This window comes from Geotrypetes seraphini, chromosome 2 (assembly GCF_902459505.1).
Source record: "Geotrypetes seraphini chromosome 2, aGeoSer1.1, whole genome shotgun sequence".
Lineage (NCBI taxonomy): Eukaryota > Metazoa > Chordata > Amphibia > Gymnophiona > Dermophiidae > Geotrypetes > Geotrypetes seraphini.
The window spans coordinates 74,763,159-74,779,897 of NC_047085.1; the positions used below are offsets into that span (position 1 = coordinate 74,763,159).

A 16,739-nucleotide genomic window follows, 5' to 3' on the forward strand; every position below is an offset into this window, starting at 1 on the left:
AAGTCCAGTATGACCCCCATCCCGCATGGATTCCATTACCAACTGCTAGAACAGTTCTCCTTCTAGAGAATCCATAATCTCCCTACTTCTAGAAGACCCTGCAATATGGATACCCCAATCAACATCCGGCATGTTAAAATCACCTATTAGCAAGACTTCCCCTTTTTTAGATATATTCTGAATGTCTACTATTAAATCTCTATCTACTTCTTCCGTGTGTGAAGGAGGCCTGTATATCACACCAATGTAAATATATTCACCATTCCCTCTTTCCAGATTGTTCCACAGTGCCTCTTCCTTACCCTGTAGATCCTGCAATTGTGTGGCTTTAATATGTTATTTAACGTCTCCCTGATTGCCACTATATCCAACCCCTGTTCTTTCATCACAGCTTTTGGATCCCATACTTCGAGCATTAGTATATACTGCTTTCCAGACATTGCTCCCTGTTCCCCTCCGTGTAGAGGTATTCAGTGATTTACTTATCTGAGGGCTTATATTCACCCGAGAGCTTTGATCACCCTGCCCCATCACTTCTAGTTTAAAGTCTTCTTCAGTAAATTAGCCAGCCTGCCGGCAAAGACACTTCTTCCCTTTTTTGGTGGATGTACACCATCCCTGCTCAGCAGCCCTTGGAAAATCATCCCATGGTCCAGGAAGCCAAAACGCTCTCAACGACACCATCCACATAGCCACGCATTCATCTCCAGAATGCAAGCTTCTCTGCCTTGGTCTTTACCCTCGACAGGGAGAGTGGACGAATATACCAACTGCGGTAATCTAATTCCTTTGCACTCTGCTTAACTTTTTACAATGATCGCACAATCATTTTCTTAAATCCTAAAGGGATACAACCCTTCAATCAATGAAGTAAAAAGATCAAAGCTTCATGATGGCCTCCTGGCCACTCAAGCCGCAAAAATGGATACCCGAATCTCCAACCTACTGATGACCACATCAGACTACAAGACATTCAGAAAAGAAATAAAAACAATACTTTTTAAGAAACTCCTAAATCAGCCCTAACATCACCTAATTTTACCTCCATGTACACAATTTTACTGTAAACTGTAATTATCCTTACCTCGAATTTACCTAACTACCACTCTAATGTATCTTCGATTCCTACACTGTAACCCCGTTTTGTAAATCTTTTGTAAGCCGCCTTGAACCGCAAGGTAAAGGCGGAATAGAAATCCCTGATGTAATGTAATGTATCTTCTGAACAGATGGTGTTATTGTCTCCCTAATATTAGAAAATATACTTATCCCAGGTCAAGCAGGCAGAAAATTCTCACATGTGGGTGACGTCATCCACAGAGCACTGGTACGGACAGTATTAAAAGTGTATCGCCACTGTAAGTTTTTAGAAACTTTGTGACTGCCTGCACTATGCATGCGTGAGTGCCTTCCTCAGTTCCTCAGTTCATCGTTTTCCGCAGAGTGAAGAAATACTTTTTAGACTGAACTCCATCAATCTGTGTCCTTCCCACTTTGTGTTTTTTACTGACTAGTTTTTCTAGTATATCTTTTTTCTTTGTCTTATATCTTATCTTTTATCTTAAAAATAAAAAAAATCTGTAGAAAAGAAAACTAAATTTTTAATCTTTTCTCGTTGGCTTCGTCCTTCGGGATTTTCTCTCAGGCAAAAATTAAGTTAAATTTCACAGAAGCCATTTTTCCATCCATGTTGAAACCGTTAACAGCCTTTAAAAAGTGCTGTCACTGACCCTCATAGTTGGTGTTTGCAGTCTATAGGCCCTGAGCACCAGGTGGAGACTTGCGCCTGGTGTTCCACCTTACAGAAGTGCTCTATCAAATCCCATCTTCAGCAGGAGAAGTTGTTCGGCGCAGCCTTGAACATTGACAAGACTTCGCAGCCATCGACATCGAAGACTCCTGCATCGACATCAGTATCGGGAGATCTTGCACCATCGGGGAAGCCAGCTAAGAAGCCATCCACTTTCCAACCAGCTTTGCAGGTCGCAACAGCATCAAGTCCCTTGATGCCTGACCAAACAGGGGCACCAACGTTTACCACTATTGCGGCTTGTCAATCCTTCAAGGTGTGCATTCTCGTCAAGGTCACCCTCTCCGAGGCAAGTGCTGCACCAGTGGTACCAGCAGATAAGCCAACAGTTCCAGTGTTTTCATTTAGGGAGAAGCTCGATGAGTTCTTTCAGAGGGAACTCAGTGATCTATTCAAACTGCACAAAGCGCCAGTGCTTACATCGACTCTTTCGGTACCGGCCCAGTCTGAGCATAATGCCTCGAGGCCCCACAGTACCACTGTCAGCTCTCCCTCAGAACGTCAACATGGATCTTCACTGAGACATCGTCAATCCTCGGCTCGACGTTCTACTCCCCAATATCAATCATCGCATCAAAAGTCCAGCTCTCCATTGAGACATTGGTGTTCCTCTTCTACTCAACACTCGAGGTCAAGGAAACATCGCACTTCATCGCTTACTTCAAAGCACAAAAGGAGCTGTTCACTGATCCTCCTCATCTTCTTCCTCAGATCAGTACCGAATACGACATAAGCATCGATCTCCTCAATGCATAGCTTCTCCAAAGCTTCTATATGTTTCTGATTTATATTCTGAATCAGAAGGTGACCTCACTGGTTCTACAACTGAGGCTTATGACACCCCTTCAGAACCATCTCCACAGAAAATTCCTCCGAAAACAAGATCTCCTACAGAAAAGATTGTCTTTTACCAAATATATTAGACAGGCAAATACTTACCTGTCAAGCTGGAAGCAGACTGTGGCTTCAGTGCTGAATACCTGGAAGCTTTGGACTCTGATGAGCTTCCCAAAGAGCTCAAATTACCACTGCATGGCATTCTTAAGGAGACTCTCCTCAAGAATTGGGAAACGCCTCTGACTGTTACAGTAGCTCCAAGAAAATTTGATTCCATTTACAGAATAATTTCTCTGGGATTTGATATATCACAGCTTCAGCATCAGTCATTACTTGTGGAATCAACCTTGAAAAAGTCTTTTGCTTCAAGGGTCTATGCCTCAACGCCACCAGGGCGAGAAGGCTGTACTATGGACAAATTTGGATGTCACATTTACCAAAATTCTATGTTGGCGAACAGGGTCCTTAATTAAAATTTCTACATGTCCTGTTATCTTAAGCATCTGGTACAAAAATTACCTACCTTTGACAAATATATTCCTGCACAACATCTTAAGGAATTACACAGCATCTTTTGCACTCTTTCCCAAACTAGAAAGTACTTAGCAAGGTCAGCTTATGATGCCTTCACATTGTCATCTAGAGCATCTGCTATGTCAGTGGTTATGAGACGCCTACTAGAGAATGACACGGTGAAAAAATTGTTCCCCGTCACCGCCCCGTCCCCGTCTCACCATCCTCTGCACCGCCCCGTCACCGTCATTCCCTTCACCGCCCCGTCACCGCCACTGCCACCCCATTCACCGCCCCATCACCGCCACTGCAACCCCATTCACCGCCCCGTCACCGTCACCGCTGCATACATAAAAGCCTCAAACGGGTACGATTTTATATACTTTTCCCCATTTCTAATATCTCCCCTATGTATCTGCCATTGCCCCCCCCCTGTGTCCATATACCATCCCCATGGCATGTCCCCTTTTTGTCTCTGTCCCTATGCCCCATGCACATAATTTCCCCTCTTTCTGTTACCTTCCTGTGTCCAGATTTCCCCTATCTTCCTCTTCCATACCAGTGTGTCTCTTCTTTTCAACCCCATCTAGCTTTTTTCCCTCTTTCTTCCCCCCCCCCTGCTTCTAGCATCTGGCTCACCTGCCTGTCCTTCCCTTTCTTTCCTGCTGTGTCTGAGCCGGGAACACGGGTGATCGCACGGTCCTCGCAGCCCCCACCCGCCTGCCCAATCGATCCTAGTGTTTAGCCAGCTCTCTCCCTTCTCCTCACCTTAATTTGCAGGCTTTCTTTTTCAGCGACCTGCACGCTTTCCCAAAGAGCCGCACACGCGCGGCTGCTCAGTGTTCAATCTTCTGCTCTGCTGCAACTTCCTGTTTCCGGTTGCGTCAGAGCAGAAGATCGAAACTGAGCAGCAGCGGCTCTTTGATAGCGTGCGGGTCGCCGAAAAAGAAAATCTACAAACTAAGGTGAGGAGAAGGGAGAGAGCTGGCTAAACACTAGAATCGATTGGGCAGGCGGGTGTGAGCTGTGGGGACCGCGCGATCCTTCATGCCTCACTGCGGGGACAAGACCCGTTCACCGCCCCGCGGGCGGTGAATGGCCTTGTCCCCGTCGCCGCAGCGACTGCTAGTTTTCTTCCCCATTTTCGGCGGTGACCCGCAGCTAAAATGCGGTGGCCGCGGGTAAACCGCCACCGTGTCATTCTCTAACGCCTACCATTGTTGAGAGTCTCAGATATGGATATCAACCTCCAAGACAGATTGGCAAACATTCCATATTTGGGAGAAGAACTTTTGAGGGATTCTATTGAGGTAGCCATGCAAAAGTTGACTCAACATGAAAATAACTGGAATTCTTTGGTCAGATCCAAGACTAAGCCTCCCTCGGCTTCACAATCATCTAAATCTGTCTCCTCATATCACAGTCATCTAAACCTGCCTCTCATCCACCTCAGCAGAAGAAGCAAAAGCCACAGCAGCCTCAAAAATCTCAGCCAACAACTCCTCAAAAACCTGCTTTTTACATGCTCATGGAGAGCATAGCCACTGTCCCTCTCTCTCCAATTATACCACCGATGTTGGATGCTGATGATAACCGATTTGTGGGTTCTCAAATTCATTCAAGTGGGCTACTCTCTTCATTTCATCGCTACACCTCCAAATCATCTTCCAAGAGAGTCCTTTTTCAACCCTCAGCAGATGTCCCTTCTTCTTCAGGAAATAGAATCTCTACTCCATCTGAATGCCATAAAGAATCAAAAGAATCAGGGCTTCTACTCCCAGTATTTTCTCATCCCAAAGAAGATGAGGCCTCTGTCCAATTCTAGACCTCAGAGACTTGAACAAATTCTTAGTAAAAGAAAAGTTTTGCATGTAGTTTTTAACGACTCTATATCCCCTCTTAGATCAAAACAATTGGCTATGCTCTCTGGATCTAAAAGAAGCTTATACCCACATACCAATTCATTCTGCCCACAGAAAATTTCTAAGGTTTCAGGTATCCCATCAACACTTTCAGTACAAAGTTCTGCCCTTCAGCTTGGCATCCTCGCCCAGAGTATTCACCAAGTGCCTAGTAGTAGTGGCAGCAGCTTTAAGGGCTCAAGGACTCCAAGTTTTTCCTTATCTTGACGATTTGCTCAAAAAAGATACCTCTACTCAAAGGGTGGTCTCTGCAACACAGTCAACGATTCTGTTTCTTCAGAAGTTGGGGTCTGAAGTCAACTTTCCCAATTCTCGTCTTCAACCCTCTCAGATTCTTCAATTCATAGGAACCCTGCTAGACATGATTCAACTCAGGGCATTTCTACCTCAGCAAAGACAAGACAATTTGATTCAACTTTGCAATCAAGTTTATCATCTTCCGTCCATCTCAGCCAGACAAATGATGATCCTATTAGGTCACATGGTGTCCACAGTCCATGTTACCCCCTTTGCGAGGCTCCATCTCAGAACACCTCAGTGGTCCTTGGCATCTCAATGGTCTCAAGCTCTCCACCCACTCTCACAAGAGATTAGTCACATATCAATTTGTCAATCTCTGCAGTGGTGGATGAATTCCTCCAATCTTTCCAAAAGGCTTTTGTTTCAAATCCCTCCACATCAAAAGGTTCTGACCACAGATTCATCCAAATATGCTTGGGGAGCTCATCTGGACGGTCTTCACACACAAGGTCACTGGTCCATCCAAGAGCAACAATGCTCTCAAGACTTCAACACATTACAGTGATACCTTGGATTACGAGCATAATCCGTTCCAGGAGCATGCTCGTAATCCAAAATGCTTGTTTATCAAAGCAAGTTTCCCCATAGGAAATAATGGAAACTCGCTTTGATGCGTTCCCCTCCTCCCCCGAGAACTGGCATTGCTCCCCTCGAAGGCCCCCCCTGCGATCAGGCACCCCTCCTGCCTCGAACCGGCACCCCTTCCCGAAACGATCCGACATCCCCCCGACACAATTGGGCACCGTCATCTGGGCACTCTTGAAGATCGGCCTACTCGTCTGCTGGGCCTTGAACATCTGAGCATGCTCAAGGCCTGTGAGTTCACGTTCTGAACGTGAACTCGCAGGCCTTGAGCATGCTCAGATGCTCAAGGCCCAGCAGACGAGTAGGCCGATCTTCAAGAGTGCCCAGATGAGGGTAAGAAGTGGCGGAGGGGGTGCCCAATTGTGTCGGGGGAGGGATCAGATCGTGGTGGGGGGGTGCCCAATCGTGGCGGGGAGGGGTCAGATCATGGCGGGGGGGTGCTGGTTTGAGGCAGGGGGGTGCCGGATCGCAGGGGGGGTGCCGGATTGCGGGGGGGTGCTCATAAATCGAGCCATGCTCGGTTTCCAAGGCACCGATTTTGCAAATGTTTTGCTCGTCTTGCAAAACACTCGCAAACTGGTGCACTCGTAAACCGAGGTACCATTGTATATCCAATCAAGTCCTACTAATATGCACAGATAATCAAGTTGCAATGTATTACATCAACAGCCAAGGAAGAACAGGTTCTTTCATTCTTTGTCAAGAGGCCGAGAATATTTGAAACTGGGCTATTGCTCACACAACATATTCTCAAAGCAGTCTATGCCCAAGGAGTGAAGAATACTCTGGCCAACAAACTCAGCAGGTTTCTTCAACCACATGAGTGGTCACTTCACTCCTCAATACTGTGTCAAATAATCTCTCTTTGGGGGACTCCTCAGATAGACTTGTTTGCGTCACTTCTCAATCACAAGCTACCTCAATTCTGTTCGAGACAATATTCCCCTCATCGCCTAGAGGCAGATGCCTTTCTCCTGGATTGGATGCACAAGTTTCTGTATGTTTCTACCGATTCCTCTTATATTCAAGACATTGGTCAAGCTCAAGCAGCAGTTGGCCACCATGATCCTCATAGCTCCTCAGTGGCCCAGACAACCATGGTTTTCCCTTCTAATTCAGCTCAATGTCAAAGATCCATTCCCTCTGCAGATTTTTCCATCTCTTCTCACGCAGAATCAAGGGTCTCTCTTATATCCCAACCTTCAGTCATTGCACCTGGCAGTTTGGTACCTCTTGGGATAACCTCAACTGACACTGATCTTTCTGATCCTGTCAAACTTGTCTTACATGCTTCCAGAAAACCATCTACACAGCAGAATGCTTCATCCTCTTCAGTATTTGATTACCTTCTCTACTTATACAACTCAGGTCTTAAAACCACTTCAGTCAGAGTTCATCTTAGCGCTATCAGTGCTTTTCATGGGCCAGTCAATGATAAATCTCTGACTGCTCATCCCCTTGTTTCCAGATTCATGAAAGGACTTTTCAATATCAAACCACCTCTCAAACTGTCTCCAGTGGGTTGGGATCTCAGTGTTGTTCTCACTAGACCAGTGGCTCCCAAACCTGTCCTGGAGGACCACCAGACCAATCGGGTTTTCAGGCTAGCCCTAATGAATATGCATGAGAGAGATTTGCATATAATGAAAGTGACAGGCATGCAAATCTGCTCTATGCATATTCATTAGGACTATCTTGAAAATCCGATTGGCCTGGTGGTCTTCCAGGACAGGGTTGGGAACCACTGCACTAGACTGATGAAGCCTCCATTTGAACCAATGTCTTCTGCTCATCTTAAATATCTCACTTTGAAAGTGGTATTTCTAATCTTCATCACTTCTGCTTGTCGAGTGAGCAAGCTTCAAGCGTTGGTGGCGGGTCCACCCATTACAGTTTTCCACCATGATAAAGTAGTTCTCCGTACCCATCCTAAATTCCTACCGAAAGTAGTCATGGAATTTCATTTGAATCAATCAATTGTGCTTCTAGTGTTCTTTCCCAAGCCTCATTCTCACCCTGGAGAAACAACTCTTCATACTTTAGACTGCAAACGAGCTTTGGCTTATTACTTACAGCGGACTAAGCCACATAGAACATCTCCTCAACTGTTCATCTCCTTTGATCCTAATAGGTTGGACTGGCCTGTAACCAAGAGAACTATTTCCACATGGTTGGTGGCTTGTATTGCCTTCTGCTATGCTCAGGCTGGGCTACAACTCGGGGGTTGTGTAACAGCACAGAAGATCCGAGCTATGGCAGTTTCAGTTGCTTTCTTACATTCCACTTCCATTGATGGGATCTGTAAAGCCGCTACTTGGTCCTCAGTTCACACATTCACATCTCACTACTGTCTGGAATTTTATTCCAGATGGGATGATCACTTCGGCAAGCAGTATTACAAAATTTAATCTGTTAATGACCAACACCTCCTCCATCCCATTGTGGTAAGCTACGAAGTCCTACATGTGAGAATATGCTGCCTGCTTGTCCTGGGATAAAGCACAGTTACTTACCATAACAAGTGTTATCCAGGGACAGCAGGCAAATATTCTCACAACCCACTCTCCTCTCCTGGTTGGCTTCTTAGCTTGCTTATGGAACTGAGGAACCGCGAGCCTACGTCGGGCAGGAAGGCACTTGTGCATGCGCAGTGCAGGCAGTCATGAAGTTTCTAAAAGTGGCAATACACTTTTAATACTGTCCAAACTGGAGCTCCATGGATGATGTTACCCACATGTGAGAATATCTGCTTGCTGTCCCTGGATAACACCCCGTTACAGTAAGTAACTGTGCTTTACAGGGCATGGATCAAGTGAGCAAGTAGACTTTATTTAAGCTCTGAATTACCATGTTCACTTGTGTTTCTGTAACGCTTTCAAATTCTGACCATTTTACGTCTTGTATCTCTGGAACCATCAATGGTAGATCCGTACAAAAATTTGCAAAAATATTCTGGATCTTGCCTATAAAATACATTAAAAAAAGATATTGCTTGTAAAATTACCAACATTATTTTGCAATGACACTAGTAAGCTTTGTTACTACTTTAAATGGTTCCTTAGAGGAACTTACAGCTTGACTAATTTTCTGGTCAAAATATTTCTTCTTAGTGTCCATAGTGGTACTACTGTACTCCTTTAAGGTGACACAGACTCAAGTCCAGGATGTTTCCACCATTGCTGTTCCTTTTGTCGTAATACAGTACTTGTTTCAAACGCCTTTAATTGTCTGTGTACCATAGCGCCACATTTTTACGCCGAGGAAACACTTCTTTTAATGGCGCCAGGGTATCAGCTCTCCCATTCTGTCTTTTCTTCCTCCAGTGAGTACATTGTAACAGTCTTCTTTCTTTTTTAGATTTATTATGCAGACACTGAATCATTTTAATAGCCCATTTCTGAACTACTTCCTTTTTAATGTTTCATTTTAACAAATGTGTGGCCTCCAGAACTGAACTCAATAAGATGGATATACTTCTAATACTTTATATAGTACATTGTGCTACAAATGAAAAGATAATGGGGACTAAATACTTAGGATATATCAGTAAAAAATTCCAGCAGTATATGTTAAATGTTTGATTTTATTTTTTTCTAAAGTGTATTAAACAAAAAAATCCTGATTGCACTTAATCCTGTACAGTATTTCTTTTATTAGGAAGAAAAAGAGCTGGGCGAAGAAAGGGCAGCTGAACTGGCTCGTTTGACTGGGCTATTTATTCTTAGGAGAACACAAGAAGTCATTAACAAATTTCTGCCCTCTAAGATAGAGAATGTTGTCTTCTGTCGACCTACAGCATTGCAGCTTGAGCTTTATCAGAAGCTTCTTAATTCTCGGGCTGTGAAGTCATGTCTACAAGGAATAATAGAAAACAGCTCACACTTAGTTTGCATAGGAGCTTTGAAAAAACTCTGCAACCATCCCTCCCTTTTATACAAAGCCATTAAGGTATTATTTCTGTTCTAAATAATTGAGTAAAAAATAAATTGATATTGCAGTTTAAGGTTGTGGTATGATAAACATGCATGTTCTGCTGAAAGAATAACATGGTTTTATTTTGCATTTGGGTTTTAGATTTGATACTTTGTCAGCATAAGTATTAGAACATTCATATAATATGGATATGAGTGGGGGCCAAGATGGCACTGGGGACAGACACATAGGCAGGACTCGCTCCATGACTGGAGCTAACTCGATGCTAAAGGGGACCCCATGGACTATTCCTCTAGCGTCCTCAGTATCGAAGCACCTTGTTCAGACTACCATTCCGGGGGAAGTTCTGCATACTGTGAAGGAGGCACAACTGGCTTCTGGAGTGATACTGGATCAAATGGCAGACCTCACAGTGATCGGGCTTCATTGAGCTCGGATCTAAGCCCCTCTCCAGCCTAGAGGTGTGAGCCCAGCAGGAACGGCAACAGGTTTGCTTTCCCAAGAGGGATTAGTAGTGCCTACCCTGGAGGAACAGCAAGAGGACTCTTTATGAAGCATTACCCAGCTGAGGCCTAACATCGACACCATATATGGAAGCTAAAAATGGAATTACATCTGGGAATGAGACTTTGCAGTTTGGAGAAATGGTGAAGCCTGCTATAATTGATATGGATGCTCTGTGGAAGGCTATTGAAGTTATGGACTTACCGTATTTTCACGCATATACCGCGCACCCGTGTAAAACGCGCACACGGGTATAGCGTGCGGGAAACCTAAATTTATGTAAAGAAATTATTATATACCGCGCACACGCGTATACCGCGCATGCTGCTCCATGAATTTAAATCTCCTTCTGCCGTTCCGACTCTCCTCTCGCCGCCCTGCCTTCTGCCCCGAGTCTCCTCTCGTTCCGACTCTCCTTTCGCCGCCCTGCCCCGAGTCTCCTCTCATCCCGACTCTCCTTTCGCCGCCCTGACCTGCTCCCAGCTCTGTAAGCATGCGCAGACCATCTACAGACAAAGAAGATGGTCTGAGCATGCTTGCCACTCAGTTTTCTAACCACACTGGCCCCCCCCCACCCCTTGAAGTCCTGTCCCCCTTTGAAGTCCTGTCCCCCATTGAAGTCCTGTCCCCACCCTGAAAGCCTGATGCCCCACCCCAAAGGACCGCTGGCCCCACCACCCCAAAGGACCGTTCGCACCCCCACACCGAAGGACCGCTCGCACCCCCCCAACGTCCGATTCATCCCCCAGCACCCCCCCCCCCCCGCACGGAGAAGCTGCCTACCGTTGGTTTCCGATGCCAGTGAGCCCTGCTGCTTCCTCTGCCGGCGGTCCCGCCCTTTCAAGGCTAGGGCACCTTAGTAAAAGGAGCCCTTAGTTCTTCAGACTTAGTTCAGACATATAAATGAGCAATTTCTTGGTTCAGCAATTTGTCTATTTCCTGATATATCTCAAGTGTCACAAAGAAGAAGGAAGGATTTCTTGGCTTATCAGCCTAGAGTTCTTGCTCTGGGTGCTACTTACATTACATTACATTAGGGACTTCTATTCCGCCTATACCTTGCAGTTCAAGGCGGATTGCAAAAGAGCTAACTGGACATTTCCAGTGAAGTTACAACAGTATTGGGTTGTTGGTTTTTTTTTGGGTTACAAGGGAGGAGAGGTAGCTGGATTAATTCCGGAAGAACTTGCAAATTGGATATTAAATTGACTGTACGTTACTGTGTGATATAACAAATAGATTACAGTTAGAGTACAAATAAGATTACATTAATAAGAAAACTTGAAACTTGATTACATTTCAGGGATCTGAATACTTGGTTGGTGTTTTGGGGAGGAAGAGATTATTTAAGTGGAGGTTTTGGGGGAGAATTTATCTAGGAGGAGTGGGAAGGGTTGGGTTAAGATATCTGGATAAATTTTTTGAAAAGTAGAGTTTTGATTTCTTTTCGAAAAGTTTTGAAGTCGCCCGTTGCCGTCAACAGGTTGGAGATGGAGTGGTTAAGTTTTGCTGCTTGCGTCGCCAGAAGGTTATCAAACATCTTTTTGCGCTGAGTGCCCTTGAGTGGAGGGAAGGCAAAAGGGTTCGGAGTTCTTCTTTGTCTTGAGGTGAGGATCTGGTTTAGGCGGTTGTTTAGATAGGGGGGGGCGGAGCTGTTTAATGCTTTGAATAATAGACAGTAGAATTTGAATTGAATTCGTGCTTGCATAGGTAGCCAGTGAGAGTCTAGGAAGGCTGTTGTAATATGATCATATTTTCTCAGGGAGTAGATCATTCTGAGGGCAGTGTTTTGTATAGTCTGAAGTTGTTTTATCATGTTGGCAGGACAAGGTAGATAGAGGGAATTGCAATACTCCAGTAGACCTAAGACTAGGGATTGGACAATTAAGCCTGAATTGTGCTGGGTCGAAGAATTTTCTTATTTTACGTAGATTTCTCATAATTAAAAAAGCTTTCTGGGATGTTTTATTGATTTGGGACTGCATTGTGCAGCATCTGTCTATCGTTACTCCTAGAAGTTTGAGTTCGGGCTGTATTGGGTATTTGGTGTTTTTAATTTTCAGTTCTGTAATGGTGGAAGTTTTGGCCTTTTCGAGCAGAAGGAATTTTGTTTTATCTGAGTTTAGTTTCAGTTTGTGGTCTACCATCCATTTTTCCACTGCATCTAGGGTTATTTCCAGTTTTGCTGTAGTGGTGGGCTCTGATGGGTCGAAGGGGAGGAGTATGGTGATGTTGTCTGCGTAGCTGAAGGATGTAACATTTAAGTTATCTAAAGTGGCTGCAAGGGAGGAAATAAAGAGGTTGAAGAGCGTAGGTGATAGAGGTGATCCTTGTGGAACTCCGCATGGGTTGGACCATGGTTTTGATTTGATATTATTGGACTTTACCCTGTAGGTTCTTGATTTGAGGAATCTTGGAACCAATTCAAGTTTCAAGTTTATTGACTTTTTAATATACCGACCATCACAAAGTATCTGGCCGGTTTACAATAAGATTTATAAAAATTTTAAATATAAAATGTAGTGAGTGAACATTAAAACATAATTTGACTAACATGAACGTGCGGATAGGAGGGAAAGGGAGGGGGAAAGTTACATATTTTAGAGAAGAAAGGGAGAAGTGGGGATGGGAAAAAAACATATTGGGTAGGATTGCTTTTTTAAAGCGGTTGGTTGCATGAATTGGAATCGGAAGAGTTTATGAATAAAGAAAATGGGAAGAAAAGGGGAGAGAAAAAAAAAAAAAAAACTAAGAAAAGGAAAATGCATCTTGAAATAGAAATGTCTTCAAATTGATCTTGAATTTATCTAGATGTTGTTCTTCTCTAAGTTGTTGAGGTAAAGCATTCCATAATGTAGGGGCAACAACTGTAAAATTTATTTTTCGAGTATTATAGAATTCTTTGATAGAAGGGATTCGTAATAGTTTTTGGTCAGTAGACCTCAGAATTCGTGGAGAGCTATGGGGGATAAGTAGTTTATGAAGAAATAGAGGCTGGTTTGTGAGATTTATTTTGAAAGTAAGCAGGATGACTTTATAGGTTATGCGGTGCGCGATTGGTAGCCAGTGTGCATCTTTCAAAAGTGGAGTAACATGATCATATTTGCCTATTTTATAAATGAGTTTTATTGCAGTATTTTGTATTAATTGTAAACGGCGGGTTTCTTTTTGTGGGAGACCAGTATAAAGTGAGTTACAATAGTCTAAATGAGAGATGACAAGGGAATGTACTAGAATTGTAATTGCTTCTGTTCCTAAGATCGAGGTTAATGAACGGATAAGACGGAGTTTGAAAAAACAAATTCTTACAACTGAACTGATTTGGTCGTGAAAGGTGAGATCCTTATCGATTATGAATCCCAATAGTTTTATTTTTGTTTCCATTTGTATAGGAGTGGATTTAATAGCAATTTTATCTGGCAAAGATTCACTGTTTTTAATTGGTAGAAGTAGAGCTGAAGATTTTTCGATATTGAGAGACAATTTGTTAGTATATAGCCAGTCATGTATAGTGTCAAGTTTATGATTTATGTCTGTTACGTCTGAGGTATTAGAGGTGTTGATTGGGTGGAGAAGTTGAATGTCATCTGCATAGGCGAAAATAGTGAAACCAATAGATTTACCTTGCCTGAGATCCTAATGGCGTCAAGTATCTGTAGCAGTATGGAATGGTCGACCAGGTCAAATGCTGCGGAGAGGTCAAGTTGGATTAGCATCATCTTTTTGCCTTTGCTAATTTGCTGTCGAGCTGTGTCTAGTAGTGTTACAAGTAGTGTTTCCGTGCTTTTATTTAAAAATTTCCTGCAAAATGTTGTGTATCATTTGGTAGAAAAAAATTTCTTTCTTTGAACCAAAGCAATTGTTGGACCTCACTGTGGCTAAAGAAAGGGGGTGGAGTAGTAATAAGATCTGTAACTCCTCCCATAGATTAATGCAAACTGGCTGCCAGTTAAACACCTCCAATGCCATCCCTTTTGAAGATGTAGTTTCTATTCATTAGTTTTCTTTCTTTGGCCCCTAAAGGTTGTGGACTAAATAATTATTTAGCTTTCTGTATTTGTTGGATGATCTGAATGGAATGGTCTGAAATTTGGCAGCTAAAATTTAATGCTAAGAAAAGCAAGGTCATGCATTTGGGCTGCAAAAACCCAAAGGAACGGTACAGTTTAGGGAGTGAAGAACTTTAGTGCACAACAGAAGAGTGGGGCTTGGGTGTGATTGTATGTGATGATCGGGTGGCTAAACAGGTTGAAATGGTGACGGTGAAAGTTAGAAGGATGCCAGGGTAAACATTAGCCCATTTATCAAGGTTGGTAAGTTAAACTACAGATATTCTATAGGGATTCCTGCTGAATTTAATAAAGTTCAAATGCATTTTACTAGCTAAAAATCCCATATTCAGCTACACAAGCCTATCTCAATAAGTGGTGAAATAATGTAGATGCATAGCTTTCTGTATTAAAGAATTTTAGTAACTGTATTGGTTGCAGAAGACACTGGGTTCCCTTGCATGAATACTAATGCATTGCAATTAGATATGCAAAAAAAAGTATTTTTATGGAGAATATAGTTGTTAAAATTTGGATGTTGAAGAGTAAGTCCCTGAACCTGTTTTGTGTTAATAGGAAAACAAAGATACTGCTATCTTTGATGAGTTTGCAAATAGCAGTCTCTATGAAGGTTTGATGGATAGTTTTCCTCCAGATTATAACTCTATCCCATTCAAGGAAACTGATTCAGGAAAGTTGCAAGTATTGGTAAAGCTGTTAGCTGGTATCCAAATGTTCAATCCATCTGAAAGGTATGTTTTTATATGTGAAATATACATCTACTTTTTTCTTTTTTGCAGCTTTACTTTTTATCAAGTGTGAGAAATAATTACAAAGTATAGTTTAGTCTTACCTAATACATACAGGGGATAGATTCAAGAAAGTACACTAAAAGTTAGGTGTGAAAATATGGATGCCTGTCCCAGGCACTCTCTATTTCTTATTAGAGAAGAACAACTGTCTTTGATCTATGGATCTCACTTTATGCATATCCCCTTTCTCAGGAAGTATCTCTATTTTCAGACAGAAACATATCTTCAGTACAGGGTGCTACCCTGTGCCCTAGCATCAGCACCTACTCCTCTTACTTCTACTAGTTATCTGCTACATAATCAGCCAAGGGTGTGCAGATCCTTCTTCTCTTGTCAAGAAGTGATACAAGTCCCTTCTTCAAAACTAGCAGAGCAACGGAATACTCTTAACACTCATTTTCATCAGATTTCTTCAGCCTCACAAGTGGTGTCTTCCTTCATCTCCATTCTGTTAAATCTACTTAATTTAGGAATTTCCACAATTAAGTATCTTCTCTCTGCCAACAATTGCAACTTTTAGCACTTCTGTTCCAGTTTGCACTCTCCTCATTGTTTGGATTCTACTGAATTTCTTCCAGCCTGGATAACCCAGTTCTTACATATGTTCCCTCCCATCTCTATGATATGGAAATCCTTATTCACATTTCATCAGGATCCAACCACCATGAATCTCGTAGCTCTACAGTAACCAAAGCAACCCTCATTACCTTTATTTCTTCAATTCAATGTCAGGAAGCCCATTCCTCTTCCATCATTTCAATTGTCGTCAGTGCTGCATTACCTTTTCTGTCTCAGTAAACAAAACAAACCCCCCCCCCAAAAAAAATATGAAGAGACAACAATCGAAACACTTCAGTACTTGCTTATCTCACCTCTATCAGTGTCCTGCAAGTGCCTTTCAGCACTATATTTCAAGACTTCAGTGCTATATAAGTCTTACCGTTGGGCACCAACTATCTGGCTATATGTCCATTGCTTTCTCACTTCATAAAGGTCCTCATGATGTCAAAGCCTCCAATCCAACCTCCTCCCATTGTTTCAGAACCACAGATAAACTTCACATGTTGAAGTCTCCATTTGAAGTGCTTACGACGTCATCTCTACAGTACATTACTTAGGCAGTAGTCTTTTCCCATTGAACCCCTTCTGTGCACCAATCCAGTAAATTCTGATCTCTAATGCACAATCCACTTGACTCATTTCCTCAAATCTACTTCCTATTCATATCAGCGTCGATATAATTTTACATCTCGGCTGCTGCCGCAAAAGCAGCAAAACTAACTTAGCAATCTCATACGGCAGCTCCTTCTGAACATGCTCAGCTATTCTTCATATGCCCCTGAAGAGCAATGCTCTTTCTCTGACGTTTCATCAATCAATCTGAGGTCATCTACAATGTTGATGTCTGATGATGCCGATGGGTTCTTATAGTTATCAATGACGCTTACTATATCTCATTTCAAAATGAGGCCTT

At 43.0% G+C, this 16,739-nt stretch overlaps 1 protein-coding gene across 2 annotated transcripts in view; it reads left to right on the plus strand.

Annotated features, from left to right (window-relative positions):
* RAD54B (RAD54 homolog B) overlaps positions 1–16,739 on the plus strand; it is a 184,633-nt gene that overhangs the window by 129,270 nt on the left and 38,624 nt on the right. For both annotated transcript variants that reach the window (XM_033933705.1, XM_033933706.1), the window contains 2 exons: positions 9,625–9,915; positions 15,030–15,205. In XM_033933705.1, coding sequence (XP_033789596.1) covers positions 9,625–9,915; positions 15,030–15,205 — 467 coding nt within the window. The remainder of the gene's footprint in view (positions 1–9,624; positions 9,916–15,029; positions 15,206–16,739) is intronic.